This window comes from Rhamphochromis sp. 'chilingali' (genome assembly GCF_963969265.1).
Source record: "Rhamphochromis sp. 'chilingali' genome assembly, chromosome: 14".
NCBI classification, from domain to species: domain Eukaryota; kingdom Metazoa; phylum Chordata; class Actinopteri; order Cichliformes; family Cichlidae; genus Rhamphochromis; species Rhamphochromis sp. 'chilingali'.
This window is the reverse complement of record NC_137941.1, coordinates 4,698,977-4,712,755: the sequence shown is the minus strand read 5'-3', so window position 1 is coordinate 4,712,755 and position 13,779 is coordinate 4,698,977. Positions and strand designations below refer to the sequence as shown.

The 13,779-nt window shown below is 37.6% G+C and overlaps 1 protein-coding gene across 4 annotated transcripts; it reads left to right on the top strand.

Moving 5' to 3' along the window:
- Positions 1 to 1,781: 1,781 nt before the first annotated feature.
- LOC308409755 (uncharacterized protein) lies at positions 1,782 to 6,775 on the top strand. 4 transcript variants are annotated; one of them, XR_013974065.1, is made up of 5 exons: positions 1,782 to 2,239; positions 4,108 to 4,276; positions 4,534 to 4,692; positions 5,016 to 5,111; positions 5,522 to 6,775. XR_013974065.1 is itself a non-coding variant. In XM_080902728.1 (5 exons), exons 3-5 carry the CDS (start codon positions 4,660 to 4,662, stop codon positions 5,807 to 5,809), a joined length of 417 nt encoding a protein of 138 aa, XP_080758854.1. In that variant the 5' UTR covers positions 1,782 to 2,239; positions 4,108 to 4,197; positions 4,534 to 4,659; the 3' UTR covers positions 5,810 to 6,775. The 4 variants fall into 4 exon arrangements, 3 of the variants coding, with proteins under 3 accessions (XP_080758854.1, XP_080758853.1, XP_080758852.1); XM_080902728.1 differs by having other exon boundaries at positions 4,108 to 4,197; XM_080902727.1 differs by having other exon boundaries at positions 4,108 to 4,229.
- The last annotated feature ends 7,004 nt before the right edge of the window (positions 6,776 to 13,779 follow it).

Genomic DNA, 13,779 nt, shown 5'->3' with positions numbered 1-13,779 from the left:
GATATAAGATATGATCTTTGCCTAGTCCACATGGGTGTTTTTATCATAGCACATGCTATCAGTAACATGTCTGTGCTAAATTTCATACCAATCCATTCAGCGGTCATATTTTCATTGAAAACCACAAATGGCTGCCTGCTGATTTTACCAGTGGAAGGTCACAGCCTTACAAAGTCAGAGGGAATCCTATTCTCAGTACCATGGATGTATCAAATGTCTTTGCTGTTCATCTAATAGTTCTTCAGATACATAAGTAGAGAATAATATACGTATGCATCTGACACTGGCACTGTATAAACTGTAAAAACATGCAAACATGGAGGATGAGTTTAACAAACTGTGACGCACAAAATGCAATTTTTGACTGTTTTAGACAGGATACACAGAGAGATGTAGTCAGTGTACTAAATTATAGTGTTTTGGAAAATGTAAATTTGGTAAATTTTGTAAAATTCAGCAGAACAGAATATGTTATGTTTAGAAGTGAACTCTAAAGTCATCCTGATTAACCCTTGGATGTCTTTGTTTGGTCCATTTGTGGTTTAGTTTTGCTCGCACGGGGCTCATTTATTTATCAAACTACTTCTTTGAATTATTTTGGTTTAATAAGTATGCAAGTAGAAAAACAGTTGCGTATAGCATGTTATTAATGAATAAACTTATGATAAGAACTACACTAGATTTACAAGAAACTATTTATCGGTCATAATCCACGCAGTGTTATTGGCGCTGACTAAAGAAAGACTTTTCCCCCTCAGTCATAAAAGGCTGATGGAGTGTCGTTGTCACCTGGCCAGTGGATGGTGTGGGCACCTACGTTTGTGACTCACAGCTCACAGGTCAAGTTTTCTGAAACTCTTGTGACTGCAATAACTAAAGAAGTAGATCACCTAAGATTTTCACATTTATACCATAGGTGTATCTACTAAAAATCCTGGACAATTTCAAATCTCAGTGACCTTGACCTCAAAGAGTAAGTCTTCTGACATTCTAGCGAATATGATAACTTGAGAACAAGATGACATAGAATTGTGAAATGATAGGTGTGTCTGCTAGGAGGCTGAGGGGTAGCACTGGCAGCGACGATTATTATTACTACTTTTTTTGATGTCACAAACATCACTTGAGGGCAAATTTCACTAGGCTGGTTGCACAGTGAGTCTGTGCTCAAATGTTTGCTGGACCAGGAGTTATTTTTCAAAATGTGTTAATCACTTATTTTAGTGTATTGTTTATATTATTGTTCAGTTGTGCCGGATTTAGTCATCGCTTACCTGTTTTTGTGTGCAGCTCTGTCTGTGTCTCTGGGTGTTTTTTCATTGGTAATTCTAAATTAGTTGTAGATGTGAAAGTGAGCGTGAATGATCGGTCATGATGTCTCTATGTGTTAGTGCGACAATAGTTTGGTTAGCTTGTTAAACTATAGCAAGACCAGTAGAGAGCTGGGATGAACTTTGGCCCCCCGTAGCCCTGAACTGAAAAAGTAGTAAAGAAAATACATGGATGGAAAATCCTTTCTCTTCATAACTAAGAGAAATGACAGATTACACGTTACCTTTCATCAATCATACTTTCACTTTGTGAGAATCTCTTTCTACATCATTATAAAAAAGAGATGCAGATGTAACTTCAGGTTTTATACCTTATGTACACTATGCAAGGTAAAATGATAGACTGAGTTGTAAAATGTTCTGATATCATCAGAGCTCAGCATCACATAACCTCAGGCTGATAGTTCCTACATGATTACACTTTTACTTCAAGTGGTTTTAGCACACACTGTAAAAACGATAACTAGCAATTGTTGATTTCACTAAAGTTTTTAAATTAAACTGACTTAGAAATAAAACTTTCCATTTACAACCTAAAAAAGCTTGTCTACCCAACAAATTTCTTTCATTGTTGTCCTAACTAAGATTTTCTAGACAGCATAACAAAGATTATCAACTTTTGAGCAGAGTTTCTGAGTCAAGTTGGGAACCAGTGGGAAACCCCGTAGATGACTGGCACATGTGGTCTGAACAAGTTTGAACTAAACCAAACGGACTTTCAACTGAGCTTGAGCAGACCTGAGCTGTGTGATAGTGGTTTACCATGTGTTCTAGACTAAAAACCTCCTAAGAAAATTTGAACCATCGTGGCTAGATTTGGATGTAAAATGCAATTTTTCGACCATTGAGGATTTTCACTTCTGCAGTTTTGGACAGGTGCTGGAGCTGCCGACCATTTACCCTAGCAGGTAAGCTAACTACATGTGTTATTAAGATTTTCTACAAGCGCCTAGGCTGCATCCTCCTGAGGACCCGGGAGGATGGAACTAGTAAAACACTGAAAAAGGCCAACTATAGCATTTTTAAGTTATCTAAGTGACTTAATTGACCCCCCCCTTGGCTAGCTATTGAGCTGGTGGGTAACAGACGTCTCCGAAAGCGTCGGAGCACTTTTGCAAATATATGTTGTCTTAATAAACTGAACAGATATTAGCAATTTACACAGCTACATTAACGCCTGAAAATATCTTAAAAGTTTATTTTGTGACCCAGAAAGAGTAATATTAAAACTAATTCCACAGATAGAATTTGCACATGCGCAATAAGGATCGGGGAGTCCGATCCGTAACTTTTTTCTCTCGTTTTTTTTCTACATTATATTGAAATGTTTCAATATTGCAAACATTTTAAGAGATGCTTATTATAAGGAGGACGTATTTCTCGGACGCATTTAGAGGAGTCCACTATGAATTTGGGCAGCCTTCGTCGCGCCGCTGTGTCGTAATCGGGCTACAAGCAGCCTCTGAAGGTTTTAGCTCAGAGAAAGACTTCAGTAGATTCATTGCTGGACATCTCTATAATGACTTTACTGTGAAATGGGAAAATGTTGTATTTTGTTTCTTTCGAAGGCAAAAACAAGAAGATGTTTACTTTATAATAAACTTATTAGTTATCTTAGCTAAATTTTATTTTCACAAATGCAAATACAGTAACAAAAAACCTAATTTTAAACATTACTATAATGATGTTTTATGTTACATAAAATTGATTAGTGGATCACTTAACAAAAAGGCTATGAAAACTATTACCATTTGTAGTAATTACAAATTATTTGAATGTATGTAATTCTTTGTATTACACCCCCTGGCATATGTTAATTTTGTTCTGATTGTATACATGTTCTGTATACTGTTTCTTAATAAAGTTTAATATTTAAAAAAAAAAAAGGTTTTAGCTCAGAGTAGTGGCCAGCGCAAAAAGTAATGTTTAATGTTAAACACTCTGAAATTCAGACAGACATCACTAAATGACGGTATCTCACACTGGCTTTTTACAGCACTTCTGCCATGGTAAAACTTATTAGCTTATTACCCGTTTTGTAACCAGTTTCAATGTTATCTTTGCATGAAAACGTTATGTTAACCTTGACAACAAACTGGGCCAAGCACGCGTTGTCATGGAGACTCTTTCATGGGTCGGTGTAGGATATGTGCGCCAATTATATGACAGTGATATAAGTAACTTGCATATTGTCTAATATTTGTCTAATATTGTTTTTTCACTTTTTCAATAGTCACCGTTTATCCGGTGCAGCACTGTTACTTTAAAGTAATGTTTAAAGCTGACTTGACAGTTTGTCAGCTGGTGTAAGATTGCCTAATGTACTGTAAGTTAATTGTCACACGCAAATTAAAGTTGTACTTCATGCTCTGTATTATAAGATTGCTACATTTTCAGAGCTTTTTACATAGTGGGGAAGGAGACAATATTAAAGGAATGATTGTGTGTTGCTGATGTATACTGTGTTACAGATAGTATTAATTTTTCTATAGTTATTGCATTTTTTTATCATAGTAACAAAAAAATGTTTGAATTCAAGCTTGCATTTATGTTACATGTCATGTATGTTATCAATCATATACTTGATATAGTAGACAAGTGGTCATATGTAAGTTAATATGATTCCTTACATATTTTTTTCATGATGTCTCTGGTTTTGGCTTGTTGATGCATTCAGCTCCTGCATCTATGGATTCCTTCTGTGTGTTAGATATGGATGTTTTATCCCATTGCAAAAGTGCTTTTGGCAAAATTGACTATGTCTCTTGTGTTTCAGGGGTGGAGTTCATGCAGTGCCGATTTTGCAAATTCACAAGCTCCAGTCAAGAGACTCTTTTGAAACATTTCCGCCTTCATCACGGACAAGGTGCACATTGGCCATGCATTCACACAGACTGTGTATGTGTATTTAAAACACCTGGAGCATTACGATCACACCTCTCAAGGTCACACTCAATAGTAAAAATCCACAAAAATTCCACATTTCAGTGTGAACATAATATATATTTGCATATTGATACTGTTTTTTGTGGAGGGTGTTTCTATTCCTGTGCAAAATGTGTATTCATGAGAGATTTTTGAAGTAGGTTTTGCGGTTGATAACACAGTCAGGCATATAACATGGTGCAGACTGTACAAGGCAGCTACCCAGAAATTTTCTGTGCTGAATAAATGGCAATATTTTGGTTATTGTCTTGTTTAGATATCTGAAGAATTTCATCGGATCACAAGCAAAGACCTCCTGGGGACGTTCAATGCATCCCTGGACAAATTTGTGCCTGGCCTGCTGAAACTATACCGGTCTAAGAAGGGAGCTCTTGGTGAGGAGATGGAAGACATCTTGGATAAACTTGATGAACAGGTAAGTGCTCCTTTACCTGACATTTTTAGAAGAGAGTATACCTTTGTCATAACAGAAAAAAATGTTGGCTTCAGCCAAAACACATCAATGGAAATGAATGTCATCAGTCATTACTTTGTTTTTATTTGGCGGTATTTTATTTAATTTGTAAAAAGAAAGTAAAATTGTTAAAATGGTGTTTTGTTTTTTTAAGTTTTACATGTTGCTGGGCCTGATCTGTATTTTATTTTCATTACTATAAGAGTTCTGATTTTGCATTGTGTGTAGGTACACCACGTTACTATACTAATTTAAATGTCTGTTTTCCACTGAATACTCTTTAGACATCTGACATTGTGTCCCACCAAAAGACAGCAGCACTGAGAGGCCTGCCCATTTTCCTCGGAGAGGATGCAACACAGGTTTTCCTGAAGTGCTTAGTAAGTACAAAAAAGTAATGCAAGAAAAACTAGTTGCTATGAGATGTTTTTAAAAGATGATTTAATCCAAAATGGAAATGTACACTTCCTCAGTGCAGTCCAGATAATTTTATGGTGAGGATTGCAGTTGTCATAACTCTCGCTGCTTTTTTTTCTGCTGAGGAGCACCTGGGCATTGTTAGCGGGTGTTCAACAGCAGAAAATATTTTTGTACAAAACTCATCACAAGGTTGGTTGGTGAAAGATATTGTGCCGTTAATTAAAGGAAAATAAGCTTTTTCTTTTTAAAACCTCCATGAGTCAAATGAGCATCATGGTATAGAGGTTAAAGTTAAGATCTTTAGAAATGTATTTTGTCTTTAATTTTTCTTAGCTTTCAATAATTCATATTTTACTTTTCTTCTCTTCAGGACACTGACATTTTGGAACCAGTGTTGAACGGTGCATCAGTTGCCATCCTCACCATCCTGCAAGATGACGATGCCGATACGTCTGTGCGAGAACAGGCTGTTGTGTTGGAAGGGGACATCGTGCTACATAACATTCCAGACCTCTCTACTGCCTTGGCATACCTCTTTGGCCTTCTGTATGCCCTCAACATTGATTATCCAAAGCAGATGAGTTTACCTTTGAAGCAATTCAGGGCATCTTTTTTGAACTCGGTGGCTCTCGATGCTCACAGCGCACAAGGTCTCTAAAAACAAAGCTTTTGCTGTGACTGTTAACGGGGAAGCCAGACATGAGTTTAACTTGTTCTTAAACATGTTCAAGTGCATTGTAGAGTCATGTAAAAAACAAAACAAAACCCAGTAGTTCAACCCCTTTCCCTCTATATAATCGTTCATTTTACCTGATAGTTCACTGTTCATTGATGGTAACATTTCTAATAACTTTTGACTTCTGTAGTTCATCATAGTGAGCCCATGTAAAATGTCAATGTCTGGGTACAAAGGCAATTGTTTGTTGCACTACCCTATTTAGTGTGCAATAGTTAAGTTAAGCTTTTACAGGACAGTCAGGGTGTGAACGTGAATGACTAAGCTGCTGGACACTTTTCTTTTTTTCTGGACTCTGGAATTTTAATGTCTCTGCTGGGGTGCTCAAAGCACCCTAAAGAAACTGGCAACACGTTTTTTTCTGTTTGTTTGCTTTTTTACAGAAATTCACCCCACTGCCCATGACCTTCTGAAATATACTGAAAGCACTGTTGAAAAAAATAAATACGTTTTTACATAACATTCAGTTGTGCTTTGTTTTATTCTATATCTGTTTGAGTGTTTTTTCAAGTACGATAACAGCATACATTTTTCTTTATTAATATTGGTAAATTTTCAACTCACTGGAGTAAGAATTGTATGATTATTCAACAAGAATATCTGTGTTTGGTGAATTTAGGAATACATGGCCTTGGAGGGAATGATTGTATGTTAATTCAACAGGAATATCTTTGTTTGGTGAAGGCAGAAATACATGGCATTGAAACCAGAATTTCTTTGTTAGACTTACAGGATTATCCTAATTAGGTGAACAAGTAGATCCAAGTTGGCAGAACATGAAAATATTAGTTAAGTCAACTACAGTTGGCAGAAGTTGAGAAAACTCAAAAATCTCTTGCATCATGTTGCCTTGAAATTTTAAGTTTTCTCAACTTTTTCTTTTTTACAGTGCAGGGGAAACATCTGGAGAGGGGCTCTTGTTGTTAAGAGTATTTTTTGTAACAGCAGCCAATTTTCTTTTGATAGACTATGCTTTGTTTTTGCTACTATGGGAGTTTTTGCAAGTGTGCAGTACATTTGCAAATAGAGGTTCTTTCAGCACCACAGAGCTGACAGTATCAGGTCTGCCAGTCCAATGAGGTGGAACGCTGGAGGTAAATGAGTGTGTCAAAATACACGAGAAAAGGGGATTGGGAGCAGTAAATGTAGATTATTGCCAGAGGGTTTCATTTCCTTCAAAACTGTATGCATAAGGGTGACTGTGATTCTTTGAAAAGTGAGCTTCATAAGGGAGCTTTTGCAAATCACTCTTCGTAAATAACTGATGTACATTTGAGAAATCAAACATTTTGGGTAAGTGGCATATCAGCTCATATCGCTGGTCTTCAAATCTGTCACACAGAAGTTAATTGTATAAGACCATTCACCAGGCCATATATGTGCCTATAAAGTTATTATTCTAATTGGCTAATAGAGACTTGCAAAATGGAATTGTTATTGGTGTACATGTCTTTATGGAGATTAATTTTTTCCTTAGCCAGGCTTTTAGACGTTAGGGAAAAATAAGATTGGGAAATACCTCGGGAAAATATCCGATTTTTTATTACAAATTGAAAGAAAAATGCACAACAAAGTTTTGGGCCATCCAATAATGTAACAAAATAGAGGAAGCTGACAATTAAATTTAACTTGCTTTTTAATCATGAGTCCAATTGGAATTATTCAATTTTAGACACGGTACTTTCTCCACAGGTAAATTCCTATAATTGTAATTTGTGTCGCTCTATTGCATTGCAGTGACCCCCTGAGGCTAATTGGGCACCGTGGTATTTAGTGATTCATCCACACAAAATCAGAGATTACTTGCTTATTACTTGTAAAATAATGAAAACTGGTGGAATGGCAACTAAAATAAACCAAAAAGCAAATCTGAATTAGTATATTGCCTTGTTAAGTTTTGTGTTTATATGTTCAGTAACACCCAGGATACCATTTAAAAGTATACATATAAAATGGGGGGAAAAAAACAAGGAAACCACACTTTGCTTACAAATTAAAGTCATAAAAGTGCTATGCCTATATTAACCTCAGTATTGGTTGGTGGTATTTTGGGAATTATTGGGCGAGTTTGGGCACTTTAGAATACTTACTGTCAAACTCTCAGCAGCAATTCTACTTTGATGTGTTTTTCTTAATTGATAAACTGGGAATAAGGAAAAATAACTGCATACATAAAAAATACCATGGACTAGATAGCTCTGAAATGCCCGGCCTCTTTTGGCCCAGAAGATTAAAGATAATCTTGACTTGAAAGCCTGAATTTTATATTTGACCCAAATGTGTCTAACACTTAGTGATTTCTGGTGGGGCTGCAGGCATCACTGATGTCGCATGGGAAGATTTCTATTAGAGGTTCATAATACAGACACACAGTGTGATCAGGCATCATACTTTGACATATTTGAAGGGTGTTAATGTAGCTTAGCTGTTGTATGCGGATTGAGTCACATCAGCAGAGGCTGGCAAATAATAAAAGTAACCAAAAAGTACAAGGTGTCAAATATCAGTAAAAAAAGCCTTGAGGCACTGCACAAGGAAAATTAACACCTTATCAAAGCTAAGTTAAGATAAAAGTAATAAGACTGCTGGCAACTGTTTGAAAGATATACTGCTTTTCATCACTGCCCAAGGAGATGCCTCAGCAGTGACGCTTCACATCACCTGCTTTACCCAATCTCCTATGTAACACTAGCTCCAAGGAATTTTCAGATTTTCAGTTAAATAATATCAAGGCTTTTTTTATGCAGCTTTGAGAAACTGAGCAGAGTGCAAGGCAACAATGTTTTAGACAGCAGTAATTCCAAAGCACAATGTCATGACTTAATGAATAGACAACAAGAAACTGCTTATTATCTGTTTAAAATAATACAAGAATAAATAAGGCTTGAAATAGTATTATTTTAAGTAAGCGCACCTGTAACTGTAGGACTGGTGCAAGGCACTGACATTTCTTCTTTATTTATTATTCAGCCATGCTTTTCTAGTTTCTAGTTCCAGAATTACTGATCACCTTTTCTTTTGTCTGTTTCACAATTTCTTTCTTTTTGCTTTTTGTAATCTCATTCCAATGTGGCATTGTTTCAGTTTTACAGTTTTTTCTCAATTGCCTTGACACAATTGTCACATCGGATATGTCATTCTCACCAATATTACGGCAGTTCTCATAGCATTTAAGGCATTTGTCATAACACAGACTCCCCTGTGCAAAGCACGCTTCTTCTTTCAACCTTGTTTCCGAAGTCATTTCTAATTGTGTCTGTTCTTAACCTTAACATCTTCAACTCTGCCACCTCCAGCTCGGCCTCCAGTCTTTTGTTCGGTGCCATCATCTCCAAACCACACACAGCAGGTCTCACTACAATCTTGTAAACCTTCCATTTTCCTCCTGCTGCCATCCTTCTGACACAAATCACCCTGACACTCACCTCCGCCCACTCCACCTGCTCGAACTCTCTTCTTCGCCTCTCTTGTGTACTATTCTTTGCTTTCGATGGTCGACCCCAGGTATTTAAACTCATTTACTATCTCCACTTCTTGCATGTTCACTTTTCCTCTCATTTCCTTCTCATCCACTCATGTATTCTATTTTACTTCTACTTTCCTGCCTCTGTTCTTCAGTGCATACCTCCACCTCTCCAGGCTGTTTTCAAGCTGCTTCCTTTCACTGCCGATTACAATGTTGTGAATATTGTACTCCAGCCTGACCTCACCTGTCAACCTCTATCACCACTGCAAACAAGAAGGAGCTCAGAGCTGAATCCACACCCACACTGAACCAGTCTGTTACACCTACCACACACCTGGCCACTCTCTTGTCATCAAACAGGTCCTGCATCTCCCTCACATACCTCTCTGCCACTCCTGTCATCACCCTTGTTCTTAAAAATTGATGCTAGCACACTTCTTCTCCATTCCTCATTCTAGTTGTGTAAAGCATTCTGATCACTGTCCACTGTCTTTACCCATAGATGTCTCCATACTTCTACTGATATGTTATCAGAACTGATTGCATCTACTCTTCATCACTGTCATAGATGCCCTCACTCCCTCATTACTAAGCCCCTGTACTTCCTGATCCACCCATTGTTGTCTATCTGTCCTCCTCTCTCTCTCTCTCTCTCTCTCTCTCTCTCTCTCTCTCTCTCTCTCTCTCTCTCTCTCATTTCTATTCATGGTCTTCCCACAGTACTTCTTCTATCTTCTCAACACAGTCTTCAGTTGTTAGTCTTAATCTGTATTCCTGTCTACTTTATTCATCTTCTTTGACTATCCCACTTTTTCTTTGCTAAACTCTTCCTTTGGAGATTTTCCTCCTTTGCCACCAAGTCTCTTTGTCCCCTTTCTTCTGTTCAGAGGATACACCAAACACCTTCTTGACAGTTTCCCTCAACTCTACAGCTCAGCTGTACTTAACTATTCCTCCCCAACCAGAGCTAGTCTCAGTTCCTTTCTTAACTGTGTGCAATATTACTCCAACTTCCTCCAACTTCCACCACTTAGTCCATGCCTCTGCCTTCACTGAGTCATCTTACAGTCACCACCTTGCAGTCATGTGTGTCCTTCAGGTTTTACCATCTGTATAAGATAATTTCCACCTGTGTGCACATTCCTCCACTCTTGTATGTTACCCTGTGTTCACCACAGCCATTTCCATCCCTTTTTTTTTTTTTTTTTTTGCAAAAATCCACCACCATCTGTCCTTCTTTCTCTCCTTAACACCTTACTTACCCAACACCTCTTCATCACCTCTTCTTCACCTATATGTCCATTGAAGTCTGCTCCAAACACTACAATCGCTCCCCGGGACACTCTCTACCACTCCCACTCAGTACCACTCTCTACTGAACTTACTCCAGAATGAATCTTTCTCTTCTAACTTACATCCAGCCTATGGAGCATACACAATGACACCAGTCAACATGATCCCTTCCATACTCAGCTTCAAACTCATGATCCCGTCTGACACTTCATCACAACACTATTCATGTACTCTTCCTTCAAGATAATTGCTCCTTCATTGCTTTTGGTTTCTACACCTTACTCTTGCTTCCCTTCCACCTGGTCTCCTGGTCACACAATATATCCAACTTCCTTTTCTTCATCATATCAGTCAGCTCTCTAATTTCACATAGTAAAGTTATAGTCTCTAAATTTAGAGTCTATACTCTCAGATCCACATTGCAACCTTGAGTTCTTTTTCGCTCTCTTCACTTTCCCCCGCCTCTCTCTCTTGTCTTTGGCCAACAGTAGCACAGTCTCCACTGAACCCTATTGGCAAACAGCACCAAGGGTGGCCATTGGTAACTGGTGCTAACAGTATGCTGGATTGTGGCTTTGCAAGAGTAGGATTGTTGCTTTTTGCTAAAAAGTTGTAGTTAAATAAGCTGACTAAAAAAGCTGAAGGGACATGGCACTTTTCTTTGATGACAGATACCAGTAACTAAAGTTGCTACATGTGTCCTCAGTAAAATGGCCATAGATGTACTTAATATAGTGGTCACAGGAATATTTAATAAAGATTCATTTTGAGAGAAAGAAAGATAAAAAAACATAGACAGAAATAGACAGAAATATCTCGAATTTTATTTCATTAAAGGCCCTACAAACATATTCGTCCATGTTTCTGGGAGAGAGAAAAGAGTTTGATTAGAAAACACATGACAAGTTTCAACCAATGACATTCAAAGGTCTCTGCTTGTCAGCTCTCAATTTTAACACCTGTGTAAGCACAGCTGCAGTTAATTGCCATGGCAATGGCGCTGATTGCTGGAGAGAAATTAAAACCCTCAATTTTCATTGACATGACTTAAAAAACCTGAATATGAACAGGTTGCTTTTTGTCTTGCTTGTCTTAAGGAGAGAATTAAAATAACATTTATAAAAAGAAAACAGTCCAAATTATAATGTGATTGTCTTGGACTTGGAAGTTGGGAACTCTATGCACTTCAGTGCTTCTAGAAAAAAATAAAAATAAATATCTGTTGACTTTGAGAAAGAGCTTGTCTAAAAGATGAAACATTTGACTTCAATTTGGTGGAAAAATGAAAAATTTTACTATAAGGAACTTAGTAGTTTTGTGATTGGCCTCGCAGTGCCACGGGGAAATATTCCCCCCCTTCTCATTTCTTGTTTTTTTGCACATTTGCAATTTTTAAATGTTTCAAATAAACAAACATGTATTTATATTAGACAAGAATAACCAAAGTTAATAGAAAATAGATTTTTAAAATGATTTCATTTATTACAATTTTTCTCAATTGCATTGACGAGCATTTAAATGTGACAAATATCCAAAAAACAAAGAAATGATGGAGTGGGTAAACACTTCTTCATGGGACTCTATGGAATTTTCTTGTAGATCTTGTTTTAAGGAGAAACTGTTTTGATTAGCTGTCAGACTGAGATGAGAAATGCACAAAACACAAGAAATGTGTTGCGGATTTCAAAATTGCGTTAAGAGTATGGAGAATGATGTTCGTCATGTTAGAACTGAATCAGTGTGACTGAGAAAAAAATGCAATAAAATACTGGAAACAGTTCAGGGGAAAATGTTGCAAATGAGTGCATCCATCAGCTGATATGATACTATATATGATACTATTTCAAATTAACATCAACTTGATGAGGCCATGTTTGGATCAATAAAGAGACATGTCGAATGAGTATTGTTACTTTTTTTTTTTTTTTACCAAGCTGTTGCTGTGGTAGTTTTGCTGCTAAGTGCATCTCATGCTGAAATGTAACCATACCATTACACATGGTTGTTGCTTTCTTATTTTACACACCCCACACCAAAATCGCCTAAAGTACCATAACTGCTGAAATCTATTTATAATATCAGGTGATTTTACCTTTAAAGTCATTACAGGACTCAGGACTCAGGACTCAGGACTACGCTGCAGGGGGAAGCTATTCTCAGACTGCTGATGTTGGCTTTGTGTTTAATGGGGCCTAAGGGTGCTACAAGAAGATTAAATGTGGCCAGTCAGGGTCCTACTCATGTCACATAAAAAAGAACAAGGGCTGTGGTGCGTGACATTTATGAGATAGTTGACCAAGCAGTGAGTGTTTGGGGATGCTGTTTGCTGTTTGTCTCAGGTGTCTGCAGCTGAAAGAAAGACACTGACGGATGAACAGCTGATCGTAAAGTAAACAACATGTTATGCAAGATAATTATATACAAAAACAAAAGGCCATCAACATTGGCTGCACATACAATGTTTTTTTTTTTGTTTGTTTTTTTCCTTGCGCCTGTCCCGTTTGGCTCTTTTGCCATCAGAATTGTTGTCTAAAGGCAAAGAAAGATGCCCAACGGATTTACTTTACCAAATTGACCATCCCAGCCTTGCCATAATGGTCCATTTGATTCACCTTTTATTGTTTATTTTATTTTCACTTGCTGAATACGGGACAGACTTGACTGGGGGAAAGAAGGGGAGAAAGAAAGAGGGAAAGAGAAACAGCTGAGAAGAGGGACGGGGAGAAGGGCAAAAGACAAAAACCAACAGAATGGACAGGAAAAAAAATGCATCTATCAATCACCTGGATCACCTGCTGAGAAAGAAAAAAGAAAACAAGCAGAAGAGAACAAGAGTAATAGAATAAACAACATCACAATGATATATGGGAATATGACAGTAAATACTAAATATTAAACATTATTGTGCAGCACATAAGATCAACAGAACACAGTGTGCTTTGAGGTAGGAGCCAAAAAGGGTGTAGTTTGTGGGTGTGATCACCCGTGTGTACACCTGTGAGCATGGACGCGCTTGTTTTTTTAAAAGGTTCCTTCATGCAATGATCTGCTAGAGGGTGTGGGGGGGCCACAGCCCCGTCCTCCAGGGCATGAAGCAGGTATGGAGGAGATCAAAACTCCAGACTTCCAGAAG

Coding starts and splice junctions, on each gene's coding strand:
- LOC308409755 (XM_080902726.1), top strand. CDS start 3,999: ATGCATTCAGCTCCTGCATCTATGGATTCCTTCTGTGTGTTAGATATG. Junction 4,230..4,533: donor CATGCATTCACACAGACTGT/GTATGTGTATTT, acceptor TGTCTTGTTTAG/ATATCTGAAGAATTTCATCG. Junction 4,693..5,015: donor TGGATAAACTTGATGAACAG/GTAAGTGCTCCT, acceptor AATACTCTTTAG/ACATCTGACATTGTGTCCCA.